General features: G+C 40.1%; 1 protein-coding gene across 2 annotated transcripts; it reads right to left on the bottom strand.

Annotated features, from left to right (window-relative positions):
* Positions 1 to 1,814: 1,814 nt before the first annotated feature.
* Positions 1,815 to 18,303, bottom strand: CCDC82 (coiled-coil domain containing 82). Of its 2 annotated transcripts, none has more exons than XM_064441328.1 (8): positions 18,191 to 18,303; positions 17,103 to 17,652; positions 16,232 to 16,454; positions 15,033 to 15,125; positions 12,846 to 12,970; positions 11,835 to 12,005; positions 5,204 to 5,389; positions 1,815 to 4,645 (listed from the first exon to the last, which is right to left on the bottom strand). In XM_064441328.1, the coding sequence occupies exons 2-8, from the start codon at positions 17,643 to 17,645 to the stop codon at positions 4,580 to 4,582; spliced, it is 1,407 nt and encodes a 468-aa protein (XP_064297398.1). In that variant the 5' UTR covers positions 17,646 to 17,652; positions 18,191 to 18,303; the 3' UTR covers positions 1,815 to 4,579. The 2 variants fall into 2 exon arrangements, with proteins under 2 accessions (XP_064297398.1, XP_064297397.1); XM_064441327.1 differs by lacking the exon at positions 18,191 to 18,303 and adding an exon at positions 18,043 to 18,117.
* Positions 18,304 to 19,895: the final 1,592 nt, after the last annotated feature.

Raw genomic sequence — 19,895 nt, 5'->3', positions numbered from 1 at the left:
CCAAACCAAACCAAACCTCATGCCATCACTTATTACCTAGAAAAATACCAAAATTCACATAAACTATTCAGGGAAGTAGGCCGCGGCGGGGGTTATTATCACATTTTTCCAATACCATTTCATATATTTTTCATATTATTCCTTGGTTGGTAGATCATAATTGCTTACATTCTTTTGTCTCACCTCTAGATTCAGATTAGAAATCGGTATTTCTTATTTCTTAAAGCAGGATCAGAAAGTCAACTTTATAAAGTCTATTTTGTATGTGCTGGATATTTCTCTTGGAGTGGTATTGTACTTACATGTGCTTAACTAACACACCCACTCTGTTTATCCAGACAGACTTAAAGAAGGATAAAAATACAAGTCTTTATTTACCCAAATAAAAGTAAACCAGAGAAGTTAAGCATGGGAATTGCCTGTAATTGCCTGCTGAACTGCTAGAACTGAGCTGCTTTTCGGACACAGGAGAAGCCTTCACTGTCGAACAAATGACAGTAACACCTATCTGCTATTAGCCAATTGCACCATCCCACCTGATCCACAAATGACTTTCCAAAAACTGAGGGAGATGGGGAGAAAAATCACTTCTTTTGAAATACTTCGCAGCAAGAACTCGACATAGGATATAGACCGAAAAGGGCCTTCTCTCTTAGAAGTACATCACATCAGTGAGCCTGAGCCCGAGCAGAAATACCTGGTGTGAACTTTATCGTTATCACAGTCTCCAGAGTTACAACACTTCAACTAGAGCAGATTATCGCAACATTACAGGAACGAAAGTAATTTCCAAGTATGATCATTAATCACCTGCGCCAAGTCTAGTCACATACTGAGCTCTCTTCATTGTTCCATTAAGACAGGTACTTCATCTTAATTAGAGCTACTGCTTCAAAAATTAACACTAGAGACAATTAAAAACGTCCTATTAGAACAAACATTATATTCTCTCGCCCCCTAACTCTACTCAAATTCTCTAATGTGGAAAAGGAAGTATGAAAGACCAGTCAGATTTCTGGCTTCTCCCATCATTAGATAATGGCACAAAATTTTTCTGCTAGAACTATCCTTACTATTTCTATACAGAGAAAGTCTCAGGGGGTAGGGGTCCTCTTTGTACTTGGCGCTGTGTACAAGTACTAGCATTTCCAGCCTGTTCTGGAAAATTCGATCTAAATTTTTACATATAAGGCTCTTCTAAACAATCCTTTCATTTCCTGTGGTGAAGACAAATGTAAATACGATGTAACGACACTTTGCATTCTGTCTTGTAGAATCTCTTTAGGTAAAACAACAGCCACAAAAATATTATTGCTTCCTTCAATCTCAGCGAGGGGAACATCAAAGTTCAAGAGAGACTATACACACACAAACAGTGCGTCAGCCCCTGCCAAGCCAAACCAAAGTTTCCTCCTGAAACAGAAATCAGTGATGCCAATTCTAGGCATTTTCTTAGTCCAACTGGTGATGTCACAGGCAGGGTTAGTAAACCTACGGAGGCACTTCCTTCCAAGAAACTCTCCCAGGTTACTTTTGTATCCCTGTTAGAGACAGGAAAACATCGATCTAGAAGAAAATGCCTGCAGGAACAAGAAGGAAGAAGATAGGTCACACCTTTTAGGTGAACAAAGAAGAGGTGAGAAACATGAGCCGGGATAGGGTAGACATCAAAAAATGAGTAAAGCTAATCACTGGAACAATTTGACAATTTCAATTTTCATTCAAAATGTATGTATTCTTGAAATATTACAAGCAAGCCAAAATTTCCCAAACTTTTTTTTAACTTGGTACCAAACAGTTTAAATGTGGCACAATGAGAAATGGACCATTCATTTTTATAGCAAAATTTTAAAATAAAAATCATACAGTCTTGAGAGGTTTCAAAAAATTCAGAAGGTAGCAGAAATTAAGACGAGTCAGGAAGGCTCTGAGAGGGCATACTCCATTTTGTGGTACAAAACTCATTTATTTGGCAGTGATAGGTTAGCGGTTGGACTCGATGATCTTAAGGGTCTTTTCCAACCTTAACGATTCTATAATTCTATGATTCTATTTCAGAACGGTTTTCCTTTGTAAGAATGAAGTTACACCAAACATAAATGTTATTTTATTATCTAGAGAAATCAACAAAAGTGTACAGAGATTTTGTTAACAGAAGGAAGTGGGGCACCAAGGGGCATTACTTTTCCTAAAAGGGATATATTTGAGATGGATTCCTGAAGACTTTTAAGCTGACGGGTGTGTTCCCACCAATATTCTCAGAACAGGGATGAAGAAGGAAAAAGAATAGAGAAGATTTCCTTCAGCTTTGGTCACCCGGGAGATAGGTATAACATATATAAAATCTCAGGATGTTTACATATCTAACTCACAGTTAGGGTATGGAAACAATATCTGCAACATAAGTTTACTTTAGAATATGTCTCAATATGTTTACAGGGATTCTTCATTTGGTTTGTAAACCTTGTATCTGTATGTGGTACAAGGGAGAACTGACAATATTAGCTCACTCCAATAGCATATAAACCATCGCTGCCTTTCAACCCTTTAATATATAAAAGCAGTTTATTTCTTACAATGAATGCTGGAAAAAAGGGTACTGAATGACAAATGTCAGGTAGTTCCTGTGGAAAAAAGCCAACAGATGTTCCCTGTTAAGTGATACACCTGGCAGCAGTCCCCTGGCCAATCAGCACAGCTGTTACCAGTAGAGTGGCATAATGAATGCGGGGATTTCTTATGGACAAATCCATGAGAAATTAGGTTTCATTAATTTTGGTTCTGAGAGGATCATGTTGAAAGAATCTAGACTTCTAACAATATCTTCCCTTTCACTAAGTTGCTCAGCTGCAAAACACTAATGGATCAGTAAGTGCATACAGCAGGATGTAGGAACAGTTCCTAACTGGATGCAAAGCCCTGCATCTTATCTTAGGCTACACCTAATTGATTTTATATGCAGCACAAGGTACAGAGACAGAATCAAAGAATGCGCTGGGGTGGAATGGACCTTTAAAGATCATCATGGGAAGGGACATCTTCCACTAGACCAGGTTGCTGAGAGCTCCATCCAACCTGGCCTTTAGCACTTCCACTGATGGGGCATCCACAGCTTCCCTGGGCAACCTGCTCCAGTGCCCCACCACTCTCATCATAAAAAATGTCTTCCTTATGCCCATCTATACCAACACTCTTTCATCTTAAAATCATTGCCCCTTCTCCTGTCACTACAGGTCCTGGTAAAAAGCCTGTCCCCATCTTTCTGATAAGCCCATTTTAAGTCCTGAAAGGCCACAATAAGGTCTGTCCAGAGCCTTCTCTTCTCCAGGCTGAACAACCCCAACTCTCTCAGCCTGTCTTTGCAGGAGAGGTGCTCCATCCCTTGGATCATTTCTGTGGCCTCCTCTGGACCCGCTCCAAGAGGTCTATGTCCCATCTGTGCTGAGGGCTCCAGAGCTGGATGCAGCACTGCAGGTGGGGTCACACCAGAGTGGAGTAGAGGGGCAGAACCACCTCCCTCGACCGGCCAGCCACGCTGCTTTTGATGCAGCCCAGGGTACCGTTGGCTGTCTGGGCTGTGAGCACATCGTCGGCTCACGTCCAGTTTTTCAGAATGGCCAATACAGTACTTAACTCTTCCTAACTCTTCAAAAATCTACTCCCCTGGCCCCAAAGAACTCTGACTTGGGCTTCATGTAATTCAGGTAAGTGATGCATCATGATTCTGAGCAACTCCTAATTTCTATTAAGTTACACTGGAAGAATTCTTGCTCATCTTGCATGGCCGCATTAATCCATTAATCTTTTAGTTACTGCACGTTGTTGCCATTATGCTTGCACAATGTAATTTATGTTTAAAATCTCAGTGAATTGCCCCAGCTGCTTATCAGAGCCAGCGCTGTGGGCCCAAGCGTTCACTTAGATAGCTAAGCCAGACTCAGTCTGCATGACGCCTATAATGTGACTCATCACCTACTCTCTAAAGAGAGGAATGACTACTGTGCCGCAAATGTAGTCAGAACTGCAGAATATTTCCTCTGTTGCCTTGCAACAGTCTATACTGATTCCTCAGTAGGGAAATAGACCTCTGCATTTGGGTCCTGTTTATTGTAACTACCATTCTAAATGCTTGGGCTTACTTGCGCATAACGAGCAAGAAGGAAGGTAAGATGCAAGTCATACGTTCCTGTATCACATAGCCTTACCTTTCCAAATACACCTACTTCAAAAGGTCTCAGCATCTCCTACCTTCCCTACGATGCAGTTCAACAGAAATAGGTGGCAGCTTTATTTCCCAAGTAAACAGATACTGAGATGTTATTTTTAAGAACAGAAGGAAACTTAAAGTGACCTATGCAGTAAGCCTGGAAGGACTGATTTGGTAAAACTTTGGGTTATTATTGACACAGATGAGAAAAAAAGATACAGCACATCCTCAGACAGTAGTTTAAAGGCATATGGATTTAAGTATAACACAGCCTAGAAAGAATCTTGAAGACCAGGCAGAGATAAAGTGCATGCAGCTAAAGCAGGCCATTCAGATTTTTACAAAATGCCTTTCAAAGAGCTTTATGACCACTTAATCCATTTTCTCTTCTTGGAATCTGTCTGCATCATTCATGTAGTCTTCAAGATCATTATATCTCTGCAAATAAAATAAAACCTGTATTATTTTATGAACGTTCAATAACTGAATTACATAAAGACCACTTTTTCTTTTTCTTCAATACATTAACAAGCATGCCAATAACAATTCAGAAGCAATGGCATCTGAAAGCTTGCTAAATGCAATTGTACAGTTCGTATTAAAACAGTTCATAAAGTTTTTCTGAATAATTCAAAGTTCTTCAGTGTAAACAGAAGAATAAAATGTTGTTTCTGTGCCTCGCATACGTGTCCCAATCTTTCTAAGTTCCAGGTTGAGTTTGTGTTGCTGCGTTCAGCTGAAACAGGAGCCTGCCCACCCCAGCCCACCGATCATGCAGCTGTCAGAAAGCTTAATGTCAAAAGTTGACACAAACTCAGTGTGAATGCAGCAGCACACCACTGTTTGGGCAACCGGGTCAGCAGAAGTGGATGAATGGTGAAGCTGAGTTATACTACTGAAGCCCAGTAATTCAGAACTGATCAATTAAACCAGACATCTTATCTCAGCTTACTTCTATCTGCTTGGAAAAGGTCACATCGAGTAACTCTGTTGTACCTTCTGAATCCACCCACTGTCATCCAACTGGCTGAAAAGCCGTTCGACCGTGTCTTTGACCGGTTCGTCCTCAACACCATCCACCTCAGTAATGGAGCTGCAATCCACATGCAACTTGTATTTGAAGTGCTTCAAGTTATGATAAACTCTTGTACGATTTGCACACACCACGCCAACCTTCAAAACCTAGGCCAAAGTGAACAAATCATTCTCTCTCACAGAATTGCAATTACCTTGACAATATAAAGAATGGCTAAGTCAGTCGAGTAAGATTTTTAGCAGCCAGTCTAGGAAGACTTTTTGAATAATGAAATAAACAGAATGATTGTACATGTGTAAAATCAGTGCAAACCCATGTAGTTTTCACAGCCACAGCAGAACAATTTCTGAGCAAGCAGGGGCCAGCAAGTCTATGCAATGGCAGCATATCAGTACTGTCTTCTTGCAAACACAACCATGTTTATAATTGGTAGTAGCTTTCCTATCTCCTGGTGGAACTTTGTTACAAAATCACTAGTATTCTAGACTATCATCATATTGTGAAAGCAGAGGAAGAGAAATTATTTATTTTTGCTTAATGTGTAGTACTTCCTAGAGACATGGAATACCAGTCCTAGCATTTTGCAGGCTGACTAATATTCAATATTACTTCAAGAAATATCTATGAATACAAGCAGACATATGCCTAGAAACAAACATTTAATAAATATAGTGAGAGACTGGATTTCATAAAAACAAAATCTGAAAGCCAAGGTTTCATACAATGCAAATGTTAATCTGTAACTGTCTGGGAGGTATAGCTAGGCCATAACGCTGTAGAAACCAAAGCCTCTGCATCTCCCAGTTATCACCAGTTTTACTCCTATAATTTCCATGCAGAAAAGACAGAACTGTCTTATTTAACAGTTTTCTTTACAGCGGTATTTATAGATAAACAAATAGTAAATATGCATGTAAATATATAATCAGAGCATGGATTAGAGTTGATTCATTACCATCTATCAGCACTAACATTAAATACAGGCAACTACTTTCACGTATCTTGAACTCAGATTTTATACAAAGGTGTTAAATGGTGAAGGCGTCTACCTGAAAATACCGAGTAATGTACTGGTGACAAGAATCTTTGGCAACCCTAAATCTTCACTAAGAGTATGTGAAATTGGAGGTGTGGGGAGAGGGGAAGAGTCAAAGTTCACCTGCATTTAAGGACATCCTGCATTTCACGAGAGTAAGTTTTGTTCCATTTCTACACGAGAAGTCGCTCAAGTACATACAATGGCACATCAGAAGAGAAATCTGTCCCCTGTAAATGACCCACAGGTGCACCGATGACTACTCCAACCCATGGAGACAAAGCCTCTCAGGTAGGAAATCTACATCTGGCTGGTTTTCAGAGGTCGGGTTTTCTACACTCAAAAGCAACATAATTAATACACGTGTAAAGAAATTCAGCTCCTGATACATACAGGAGAAACTGATTTAGTTTAAAAAAAAAAATATCCCATCAACTTATCCTTGTTTGGATGGGCAGCATTGTTTTGGACTGATGTCTTATCACACCTTTGTGAGTAAAAAACAGGTAAATGGCTAAAGGTCAAAGTTCTGTGCGTCAGTAATGCAAGCTGCAATGTATTGACATTTCAGATTACATGCACATATATTAAAAACCCAACCATGTTATATATTGCAAAATGATTTCTTCCGAGCCACAACAGTGATACCCTTTACTGCTGCCACATTGGTAATAATCTGAATACTTTTTTAAATTATAAGAAGGTTAAGTTTTAGCCAGTGCTTACAACCCACATCTTCAGGAAGCTTTTCTGAATACATGACCAAATGTTTGCCTCTGTGAGCAGTTCCCCAAAACACCTGACCTACTTGTATGTCCTAGCACTAGCAGTACCTACTGACAATGACAGTAACAGAAATGCATGTTTATATTTATAAAGATTATACAAGCTACATTTATATTTTTATGTATTATTTATGTATTTCTTAAATATATTAATATACTGAATTTCTTAAATACATTAATCAGCAGCTCAGCCGATGTAAGCAAGCGTAATATCACTGAAGTCAAGAGAGACACCCTCACTCAAAAGAATTTTTGATCTGACCTGCAGTAGACAGTTATTAACTGAAACGTCAACCATCTTGAGATAAAAATATTACTATTACTATACAGCAACTCTCTACTGATCATGTACATGTACTGATATGCAGCTCCATTCTCTTCTCTCCCCAAAACTGAAAAGCTAAGGTTTGTGTTTCGTGCTAGAGGTGCTTTTGGAGTGTAAGACCTACCAACCAACGCATAACCTTCACTCATTCAAATTTCCAGAAGTACCATTTCAAATACTGAAACAATCAAGAAGCGAGCTGTGGTGTTTCAAATAACATTTCATAACTTTCCAAGTATCACAAGCAATGAGGTGCAGCATCTGGAACGTTATGTGATGTAAAACAGGAAATATCATCTTGCATTGACCTAATGGCCCAGGTCTTCCCCTGTGACAACAGCCAACAGGAGATATTTAGGAAGCCAGTGTAAGGTGCAGGACGAGCACCAGAATGATCATAACATCAACATACAGCTGCTAGCAGTCAGCAGTTAAGACAGTCTGTATTGTCCCAACTCTCATATTCCATAGCATGGAAGAAGCTTCCCCAAGAAACCGCTTAATCCCTTTTGGGACCCACTAACACTTTTCACTTCTGAAGTATCTTGTGGCAATGAGTTTCATAGTTCATTTATGTGTGAGGTGTAAAGTATTTCTACATTGGAGAAGTGCCAGAGGCAAATAGCTAAAACATTGTATAATGTAATCATGTATTATGTTTTTAAAGAAAGAAAGATTGTCTGAAAATACAATGCTATTTCAGAATACAACTTTGGAAAGAATCTCAGTACTGTGCCCATTCTAATTTTTTCCTCTCGCAGTTCTCAGAGACTCTGTCCTAATGCTTAACTTATCTACTTGAGCTGCCGTATCAGCCAAAGTTGTGTTAAATCACTTTGTATGGAATGCAGGAGCGTAGCCTGACAATAGCACAACACGTAGTGACTGAATCCATGTCCTCTAAGCACGACTGTGAACGGAAGTAGAACATCAAGACCGAGAGTAGAAAATGGTTTATAAACCAGGTGACACAGGAGCAAAGAAGTGGGGGGAACACCAATACCTCTAAACTAATCGATTCTCCCTGACCATGAGGGAATGAGAATTGGCAGCTGCATACAGAACAATCACTGCAAGCCTAAGCAAAACTGGAACAGCTATTTCACTTCTCTTTCTACTGGCAAAGCAGAATACTTCAGAGATGAGAGAAAAGGAAAGTTTTATGCAGAAGAGGAGAGTTGGAGGTCTGTTTTTGTTCTCTCCACATCTACTTTTCTCGGGTATTTTCAAATAAAACCTTGGAAAATAGTCCAACTATGTGTTTCCATTCAATCTGATCTGCCAGTGCTGAACTGCCTTCTCTTTCAATCAATTAAGTTCTTGAAGTGCCAGTTTTATGTCGTCCTGTGTGCCTTTTCTCTTTTTTCCTCCTTTCTTTTTTCTCAATTGTCAGGAGAAGTTGATCAACGCATTGCCAGCAGAGCTTCAAAGACTACTGAGAACAGTACCTTTAGCAGTCTACATTACAGGTCACCGTAAGAACATGAATGTTGCATTACAAAGGCACTATCAAAAATTACTGGAAAGTCCTCAGTAACTCTCTCTCCTGGGTCTGTTCTACAGCCCCTGAGCTATATTGAGCATGCACACAGCAGGCATCTCACCGGCTGCTGGGATACACAGGGTAAGAAAACCTCTCATTTTCTAAGCTGAAGAGGACAAAAAACGAACTAGAAAGTTAGTTCAATATTCAATAGGATATTCAAGTTTTTACCAAAGTGAAAAATAGCCAGTGCTTTATGTAGGAAAACGTCTGGACAGCAGCAAGGGCATTGCTACTGTTATTTCCACAGTTAAGCTGGAAGTTGAGTAAAGATTAAATTCTTGGGCCAGTTCATTTATTATTTCTCATTAGGTAAGGCACACACTTCCCATGAAAGACTAAAGATTTTTAAGATAGGGATCTACATTTGGAGACCCATATATAAGGAAGAATGATGACTGTATGATGGAGTGCAGTATCAGTGCTAGTATGATGGCCAAGGACTTACTGTTTTCCTGCAATAAACGAGGGGGACAGCCTTGCTGGAAAAGCCTAGTGCTTTTGACTATCACACACACACAGACTTATAAAAACAGAGTATTAACAACTGCTGCTCAGAAGAGTCTGTAATCTATTTAAGAAAAACCGTGGCACAGATTTTCCTACATTCTGCATAACAAGCACAGTCCAATATGATGATATAATGATAATCACACTGACACCCCTCAAATCTCTAAGTTAGAATACTTGCAAAGATCCCAACAATATAGGCTTGAGCTTCAGTAAGGTACACTTCCAGTTTGATGAGGGCTTCACTTTATTTTTATGTAAGAAATCTTATTATGCAACTTGTTATGACACTTTTTTTTTCAGCAAATACTGTGAGGAAATTCAGCTGTATTAAAAAATTCTTTTACACTCACAAAGAAAAGGAAGATATCTTCTATGCCTCCTGAAAGGGAAGAAAGGCAGAACTTGGATATCAGCTTGGAACACAACTGTAACGGTATTTTATTCTTGATAAATCGTGTGCTTTCAGCTTATCATATGAGGTTATGAATTACATTAATTATGAAGGCCATATGCATACCTAATCATAACAATTACTGATAGCTGTTAATTTGAAGGGAAGATCTCTATGTATTAGGAACACCCAGGTTCTTAAGGGTCAAGGTCTTTAAAAGTCTCAGCTGTGAAATACACAGAATTGACTGTTCAAGATATCCAAAATAACTGCCTAGTGCAACATCATGTAACAACGCGGGAGATGTGTTTCATACCAAAAATATAACTTAATCCAAAATGTCCTAATAGAGACAACTGAGTGAGAAAAAGATGCAAGACTACCTACATGGAAATGTTTTCTAGTTTGGACAGGTAGTTCTGATAATGCAGTAATGAGAAAAAGGCTCTAATAAAACGTATTGACGTCAGCAATTTCAAGTCTCAGTGCAACTGAGACGTCAAGATACTTTGTCCTGAGTGAACAGCTACATGGGAAACAGCAGATGTGAAAAGGTCGGAAGAACAAAGCAGTAAATTCTGCCTAGGCTGCACTTGGACTATTAGAGTGACAGAGGCACTACTGCACTCAACGTTCTGACCTAGAGCAAACAACTGTGGGAGTGCACATGGATGCTCCAAATGTTAGAGGCACAGTAGGCACCGAATTATCAACCCTAGTGACCCAATATAGAACAAACCTGACTTGCAACAAAGTAGAAAACACAATCATTCAATGGAGAGGGCTGTCAATTACACAGAAAGTTACTTTTGTAACGTTTCTGAAAGCTAATCAATGCAAGCTTCCTGCTGGGAAAGCCTTAAGGGAATTACAGGCACACACAAAAGTAAAGGGCTTTCAAGTGACCTAATTTCAGTGAAGAGTCATTCTGATATTTAGAATATATGTAAATCTGAGGCAAATGTCATTCTTGACTTAAAGCCTCAAACTCCTGGCATACAGAGATAGTATCTATTCAGGATTTAAAAAAAAGGTCACAGTATTTCTCAGGTACTTGGTGAAAACCAGGAATGCCAGGCATGTGCAGAGCATCACTCAGTTGTGTAATTTCTTCACTATTGGTCTTCCTTTCTTTAAGCTACGCATCCACATTAGGATTTTCAATCTCCTATTAAATGTTCTCTGACAAAACAAAAAAATTCTTCAGAAATAACGGATTGAATGCTCGTATTAGAACTTTGGTTAGTATGTGAATCTTCATGTGTGCTGTCAGCCTCTTTGATGCACCCTCAGACTGTCTCCCCATGCACCACAAAAGACAAGCATGCAGAGCAGGATGCCATGTACCTAGAGTATCCTTCTTGCCCTGGATGGGACTCAGACTATAGAGATTTAAAGCAGAGGAAAAATTGATGCAAACGTCTATTTTGACTTGAAAGCAAGAGCTATCAATAACCCATACTGTATGTCTTAGAGCCCTTTACCTTTTTTATCATGAAGTCCAGCTCAAGGCTAGGTATACTTGCTAGTGCTTCCTGTGGTGCAAGTACATGTGCTGCATCAGGCAGTGATAGGAAGTGGCAAAAGGGAGAAGGAAACAGGACACTGATCATTGTGATGCAGGCAAAAACAAAGGTCATAGAAAAACATCAGATTTATTTTCTTGATAAAAGTTAGGTTTATTTGAGGTTATTTTTCATTACCTCATTCCCAAGATATAAGAAGGGGGGGGAGGAAATGCCTCTATTCATGCTTCTAAGTTGCACAGGAACTTCCTTCGTAATTCCTAGCTAAATCCAAGACTGTACTCCAAACTGCAAAATGGTCCTCATATTTTAAAAATTAGTAGGGTTCAGACATGAAAGTACAGAAGCTTAACTCTTGCCTCTAGCATTATAGACATTAGATGTGTTGATAGGATTTTTATTCTCTGTACGATTTCCTGTAACGCTAAACAAAGCATAAAAGTAGTTGTATGGGGTGCTTGTTTGAAGTTACCTGCTTGTCATCTGACATGAAGTCATCTGCTTCCAAAGTTCTACTATTATAGAGCTTTCCAGAGAGCAGCACGTTGAACTTACAATACCGATTCAATTCACACGCCTGACAAGAGATATTTTCTGGATTTTTCAAGATTATGCGAACATCTGGGTAACAATCCACACGCTCCTGAAAAACAGATTTCAAATAACATTAAAGCATCTCCGTAAACAGAAAGATGCCTCAAATAGGCTGCTGAGTACTCTGTACTCGCATGAAATCAATGCAATAGAAACTTAAGAGATTCAGATCTGGAGTCCTTCACCATTCAGTTGCAAACATAGACCTTCTCATTTTCCAACACTTCACTCAGTTCTAGTTCATTAATTCCTTCTTTTGGCTTCAGACCTTCCTGCCTCCTGGCACTCATTCTTCCCTCATCTTTTGTTTTCTTTTTTTGTTTTTGGAGGGGGTGGGAGAGCAACTATAGCAGTTGGTCTACTTCAAATAAATACACTGTATCTCTCCACTGGCCATATGCCATTACTACAGTGATTATTAGATCACCACACCTATCACACTAATACTGTTCTAGTAATTTGCATACAATGACTACGTATACTGTATATCAACTGATTTTTTTTAAGTAGTAGAAGGTTCATTATGAACATACTGGTTTATCTTTTTGTGGAGGAGGAAGAAATTTTGTTATTACATTTAGCAAGTCACAAAAAAATCCTCAAAAATTCATCTGCTGAAGTTAGCAGGGGAAGCATTCAGGTAACTGAGAAGAGATTGTGTTCTGTTACCTGAATGTTTATCTTGTTATAAACAGATAAAATACTTCCCATGTTTATAAGTATCAAACCAAGTTACATAAGGTGAAGAACAATTATTTTCTATTTAAACAGTAAATATAATTATAGCGATTATTGCACCTTTACTGAGAATTACAGTATTAAAACAAAGATCTGCCAGTAATAATATGATTTGGAGCTCACTTTACTATTTAAAGTAGAAACTACATACCTTGTATCGATCTTTCCAGCGACTTCTAGAGATTAAGTTCTCAAGACGAGGCTGAATGAAACGGTCATCCAAATAATGAAGTGAGAGCAACATATCTTGCGCATACTTCTTTTGTCTTGTTCCATCTGTGCAGTGAAAGTCATTACTAATTTGCTGACCACTCTACATTACACAAGTTTCTTCAAATAAAATTTCCAAGGACATCATGCTCCTGCATACTAAGAACTATGAATGATTTTAATAAATGATTTCCAAATAAATTTGCTACTGTTATCCATAAAAGGGACCCATCCATCTTTGCTAAACTGATATATTTCATTATTTTAAAATCTTGTATCACAAGAGGTACATGAATAAACTCTACAATCAAGGTCAAAATGAAAAGCTGTCATCCCAAATGGAGATCCATTAACTCAATCCCATTTAAAACAACGGAAAAGGGGGAGGAGGAGGAAGTGTCTTGCTTTTTATATATTATGAACTGCCTGCATAAACTGGGGAAGGGAGAAGGTTGCAATCCACGAAAACAAACTGCTCTGAGCTGCTTCACAGCCAAAATTTTGAAAACTCTCTTCATCACTTATAAAGAACACATAGAAACTTACCTTTACACTTCAGGAACAGAGTCAGATGCCTTGAGTTAGGCAGCACAAGTACTTCCAAGTACTTACTCAAGCAAAAGAAATAAATAAGTATGAGGATGAATAGAACTACCACTATTCCACAACTGCCTCCCAAATATGTGCTGGACTCCAGGATTTCAAGAGGACTTTCATAGGTGCAGGCCAATTTGTACTGTCTTGAGCTTCAGCATGTACGGACACACAAATTAATTCGGCTACGTTCCCTAGACTTCTAGCAGTGCTGTTACCAAAGAAACAGAACTGAGAAGGACCACTGGCTATCTAGCTTTCTGTATAAAAACTGTTAATTGTCATAATCATTATAGCCGTAATTACAATTAACTGTTTTTCCATATACGCTTTACGCGCACACATTTTCAGTAAGTCAGCTATACTAAAGGCCTGAAGAAGCTGTGCTGGACCATAAAAAAAATCCCTCACAATAAGAGGCAAGTCTGAGCTCTAATACTAAAGTAGCTGCTCCTGATTCAAACTAATGAACAGATTCACTTCCATTAACTCAGAAAAATCCATTCTGTGTTATAAAAATGTATCTTTGTAACACTAGGCTATGTTCATACTATGCAACGTTCATCAGAAAGACAGAATGCAACCTCCAACTCATTCGCATAGCTGATCTACTCCCAGCACTTTGGCAGTAAGTTGCTAGTTTTGTAGAGCAAATACAATTTGAAATAGAAGAAAGCTATTATGACATAAAACTGGCAAAGTTTACTTACTATTTTTCATAACCTTGTTTTCACTTGGTAAAACAAAACAAAACTAACAGTGAAAGAACTAGCAGTGGCAGACGAAAGACATTTTTAGCTCTAAGAATGCACAGCCTTTGTTCTGAAACCTGTGGTGTACTTCCTCTTTGGCACTTTGCTGACTTCTTCCACAACCTGACACTGACAGTCCTCTTGTTAATCCCATCTTTACAGTGCTTCTGAAACTACATGTGAGGCGGCCATTCAGCCCCACTAGGCCAAATGCCAAAAAGCACTTCCTCAGTAAGAACAAGGCAAGAAGTACTGGCAGCTGAAATTTATTTATCTGAAAGCACAGACATTAAAAAAAAAAAGAAAAAATCAGATATGGAGTAATCTCCATAACTAAAATAATTTATTATCTATCAAATTCCTCAGAAAAATCTATAAAGCATGCAACATTTTGACAAATCAGCTGACCTTGCAATATTTTCATTGGGATATTTACTTTGAAATTAATTTCACTTTCATTCCAGAACTGTTACTACTGCTCAGTAACACAGAAACACTCCCCTACATCTCAGAATGCCTTCTAGGCTTAAAGGAATTAAGTCTAAACATCATTCCAAGAATAGTCTACCCTTTTCAGATAGAGTCCCCCCTTGCCTGCCCCCCCGCCCCCCCCCCCCCAAAAAAAAAGAAAAAAAAAAAGTAAGTAACAGAGCAGCAAAACCAAGAACAGATCCCAGGACTCACAGTCCTATACTCTACTTGGGAGATATATCTTCCCCTGGAATAAACATCTTGGTATAAGTTTGAATACACTATTATATTATTTAGTGGAATTTACTTACCATATAATGAGCTCAGAAAAGTGTCATCAATTGCATTTATGAGGAAAGCCTTTACTATTCTTTTGAAGTGTACATAATGATCACAGCGAGATACTGGAAAGAAACCGATACAACCCGAATTAAAAAAAAAAAAAGCCAAGCAATGTTAAAAGTCCTGTAAGAAGAATTTCTTTCCATTATTGTAAATTTAGAATTTTAAAGTAATTTAAATAGATATTTAAAAATAATTTCAACACACAACATCCATAGCCTTATGTCCTTGCCTTTAAATAGTGCTCCTCATCCCCATGATCTTAATGAATTTTAGCATCCTAAAGTCACACATCCTTTCAACAAGAAGAGCCCACAGTAAGAGCTACAAACACTAAACGAAGAGAATAATTTTTTCTATGAATAGCAGGAATTAACGTAAACCTGAGAAGGTGAGGCTCATGGGGCTTTTTTTCTAACTTTCTTCCAAATACAATTCTGCTCAGGTCTTTTCTGGGGAAGAAATACCACAAACACTTTTGACCATCTACACTAGCACTGACTGTCCAGCCAGTATATACCTGCTTCTGAACAACAAAATATGTAAGAAGAGAACTAGTGCAAAGTTCTGATTCGAATCTCTCTGCTCCATCCAGATACCAGTTTTCATAAAAGATCCACTTGAAAAGTTTTCTTGCTCTGTGCAGTGCGGCTGAAATTAACCAGTGAATTCAGAAACCCCTATAGGCCTCTGCTCCCAAGCCATCATAGAATAAAAATACATTAAAAGAAATTAAAAGAAACAAATGCCAAGCCCCCCAAATCCCCAACTCATGGCAAGAATTTGACATCACTCTCCAGAACAGAATTTGGCCAGAATTAACACAGCTGCTCTTAGCACAGAGAATGATGCTTTTAGGTTCCACAGGCATGACTGCATCACAGGTAGCCTATGTCATCCTAAATCAGACCAACTTAAAAAAAATCTGTGCAATAGGGTTTCCCCTCCTTCCCCCCAAATTATACCCTCCCATTAATAAGATACAGAAAGACTGTAAAAGTTTACTGTGGAAATCAGAGTACTTCCACAATAAACTGAAGCCTTTTAGGAATCTGCTTTTAAACTACCACATCCTATTACATAGTATTTTTGTTTGCAGCCTGTTACTGTTCACTACAGCACTACAACCAAGTTATACACATAGAATTGTCCCTAATTTTGATCTTACAGTGTGGAACATAGTGTGCCAGCAACTCGCTATTTGATGTTTTTAGTTCCTTCTGTTGTGGCTGGTTTTCACTCTTTTCATCATCTGTGTTGTCATCATCATCTTCCTCTTCCTCTACTATAAAATCTTTCATGCTGTTGCTGTCACTTTCACTGCCTTCTGTTGGTGTGAGGGGCAAGTGACCGAGTGGTTCTTCTTCCATTTCTTCTTCACCATTAGAATCCTAAGTAAGTTTAAAAAAGTATTTCAAACACAAGAATTTTCAGTATTTGCACTGACAAAATCCTATCTATACCGGATAAGATTTTTCACCTTCTAATAAGACCATTTGTTCAATTAACAAGAAATAATGTTTCCAAAAAATACATCATTCTGTACTAGATGACAATTACTTGCAGCTTCAAATCAGCCACGTCCATGTACCTCTCTTCAGTCTATTTGTAAGGATTAAGCTAACGTGAGACCTCTAAGTTACTTCAGCAGGTATTTTGCTTCTTGATCAAAATCATTTCACAGCCCTCTCATGCATCTATTCTTTACAGAAAAAAAAGGGATGTTAAAGAAGTTTTCCTTTCTGACTACATAGAGAAGATAGATACCCGTGTTCTAAGCTGATTAGACATCAGAATGCCTGAAAGAGCAAATGAAATGAAATTCTTAAATCTTTAGTGATTAAAATGAAACTCAAGATAAATGTTTTCAGCTGTCAATATTGTTACCTAGTTAATGTCATAACTGTTAAGATGTGATAGAACTACTGATTTGTCATGAAGAAAACAAAATAAAATCCCACTAGTTTCTATCTATTAATCTTTGTCTTCCCCTACATTCAGTATTTTCTCCAACTGAATTTCAAAGATAAAATCCAGACCTCAGAATTTTCACTGCTGCAGGATGTCCGAGTTGCTCTTTGCCTTGCAAGTTCTTTCAACTTTGCAAACACTTTCTGTTTCCTATTAGTAGAAACATTTTCTGTAGGGCAGGTTTTACGAGGTTGCTGTTCTTCAGAACTCTCATCTTCATCAATTATACAGTGGCGTTTAGCAAAAACTTTTCTAATAGGTATATCGCTGTCCTCACTTTCATCACTGTCATACAAGACGGAGGTGTTCAACCTTTTACGCTTCCCAGGCACGATGCACTCATCCTCACCTTCTTCTGCTAATTCCCCATCGTGCCTTTTCTCTTCCTGATCTGAAAGGCTGTTCTTCACAACAGCTTCATCTTTTTCCTCTACCTCATCTTCTGATGTGGTAGGCTCTTCCTCCTCAGAGGTACATAAGGGTTCATCATTGCTGTCAAGTAGTATGAGCTCCCTTTTAGTACGTCTCCAATCAACTCGGGATTTGGATGACAGTTCTGCTCCTGCCATCTTATTTCTTGTTTCATATCTTCTGACGACTTTTATATCCATTGGAAAGCTGTGACAACACACCAAAATACAAACCGGTAGAACAAAGCACTTAATACATTACGCCATTCAAAAAAAAAACCAAACAAACAAGGGCATACATATCTTGTTACATATGCTTATGATTTAACAATCTCATTATTAAGAGACACACACAGGAATCAGCACCGAACAGAACTAAGCACGCACAGTAACTTCAGAAGAAGATATATCCGAGTCAAAACCCGCCGAGGAGCAGAACTGCCCACCCCAGGCACGAAGGAACTGGAGAAATCAGGCCTGAAGCGCAGGTACAGACCCCATCCCCCCCCGCCCCCCCCCGAGGCCCACGGCTGAGGGCGCCGGGCCAGGCCGCCCCGCAGCAAGGGCCGCTGATGGCGACCACGAAGGAGCCACGTACGCTGCTCCTCGGGGCTCCCCCGCGGCCATGGCACACGCAACACGCAACCCACCCCCGATCCCGATCCCGATCCCGATCCCGATCCCGACCCCGACCCCGACCCCGACCCCGATCCCGCCGCGCCTCGCGCCGCAGCCATTATTGTTACCGTTAACGTTCCCGCCGCCCCGCGTAGGAGCCGCTGAGAAGAGACTACCGCCCCCCCAGCTCTTCGCGCGCCTCGATTGGTCCTCACCACCTGTCACTCAGCCGCCGCGATGTTTACGGAAGTGCTGGCAGGGTGCGGGGAGGGGGCGTGTCACGTGGTGTGGGCGGGCTCTGCGGGTTGGGGCGCAGCGCTGGGGTGCCTGAGGCCGCGGGTTCGAGGCCTGCCGCCGGCCCCTCCCCGCGTCCCCGCCGGCAGGTCTCCAGCAGCGTCAGGGTGTGGGGGTTTAGCTGCGATCGCACGGTTGCTCGCGCTAGGTGCATTCCTGAGGAAAACCTGTGTGGGCCTGCGAGGCACGGCACCTCCCCAGAGGGGCTGCCAGAGGCCGCCGCTGGTCGCCTGTCACTGAGGAGCAGCCTGAGGCTCGCCCAGCCAAAGCAGCGTCTTCAGAGCTGCCAGCACTTCTGCTCTGCAGCCCTGGGAACAAACCCGCTGGGTTTATTGTGTTCAACCCCCAAGTGATGGGGGAGGTGAAAGCAGGTTGTGGGACCCGTAACTACGGGGATGTTTTGGGGGTGCTAGTCTGGGGCCCAGCCAGGGAAGAAATCCCGGCAGTGTTCGTGCTTGGGAAAGCCTCTGCCGGCCCACCCATCCTCCACGGGCCTCTCGGAAGACAGAAACGCTTTCTTTGGTGTCTGTAAATCACATTTTGGGTACGGTGCCTGCAGCATCTCATTGGGCCTCCCAGCCAGAAGCAGGAGCACGGCGAGGGCTCTGGTTCTCTGCAGCTTATGCTATATCCATGTGGAAAATCAGAGGCTGGGTGACAAAGGTCCTAGTAGTGATGGTGCTCAAGGAGAGACCTGCCAGATCAGCACAGGGCTCTTTTTCTTGGTAACAGCAATTTCACAGCATGCACTGAATCACTGAGCATGTGTGCTACTCCCAGCTAGGGCTGGCCCTTATGTGGGGAACCCCAAAAATGGAGGTTAGGGGATGAGAAGCTGGCCTGAATGTTGTCTTAGTCACCGGGGAAAGTGGGAGTGTTGCAGCAGAGGAGTTTGGGAGTTGCAGGGTGCAATTAATTCATAAGGAACTAAGTTGCATTACTTTAGCTGCTCCAAGAACAAGACATTTTCTGGATGAGTATATACAGGAAACTATTAACATCTACAATAATGAGCTTCTGTTGTTTTTCTGCTTAAAATGTTTATTGACTAAGATGCTGGATTCTGGTCAGAGCTAATACTCCTACAGATGCATTTTAATAACAAGATTTGTCTCTTAAGTTTGTTCTGCTTTGCTTGGTCTGTGGTAGAAAACTACTGCTACTTTGGAACTCATTCTGCTGACATTTTTTTGTACTGTTTTAACAAGACCTTGTAATGGTCTCCATGTATTTCTTTAAAAGTTGGTGGTAAACAAACCACAGGGAGAGGAAGTACCTGGAAATAAAAAACAATTACTTCTCATCCTGTTTGCATAGTGCTGCTATGGATTTCACATGGTGAAGAGGTGTGGACAGGTGTTTATGTAGGTGCTGGGTTGAATTCCCACTAAAACATTTATATTGCAAGGATTAGAATGGTTATAACTCAGGGATTATATTGCATTAAGGGATTTGTAGTCCTGGGCTCACATTTCTTTTAATTGGTTTAAACTGAAACTCAGTACGTGAATTTTCAAATAAATAAACGATCAGCGTTTG

Source organism: Phalacrocorax carbo, chromosome 1 (genome assembly GCF_963921805.1).
Source record: "Phalacrocorax carbo chromosome 1, bPhaCar2.1, whole genome shotgun sequence".
NCBI lineage: Eukaryota > Metazoa > Chordata > Aves > Suliformes > Phalacrocoracidae > Phalacrocorax > Phalacrocorax carbo.
This window is presented reverse-complemented; position numbering and strand designations above follow the sequence as displayed.

What these genes read in the sequence shown, in the direction of transcription:
- CCDC82 (XM_064441327.1), bottom strand. Translation starts at nt 18,071, where the DNA reads ATGGCCGCGGGGGAGCCCCGAGGAGCAGC. An exon ending in GGGGAGCCCCGAGGAGCAGC is followed by an intron (nt 17,653 to 18,042) that starts GTACGTGGCTCC and finishes GTGTTGTCACAG; the next exon opens with CTTTCCAATGGATATAAAAG. An exon ending in GCTGGAAAGATCGATACAAG is followed by an intron (nt 12,006 to 12,845) that starts GTATGTAGTTTC and finishes TCTGTTTTTCAG; the next exon opens with GAGCGTGTGGATTGTTACCC.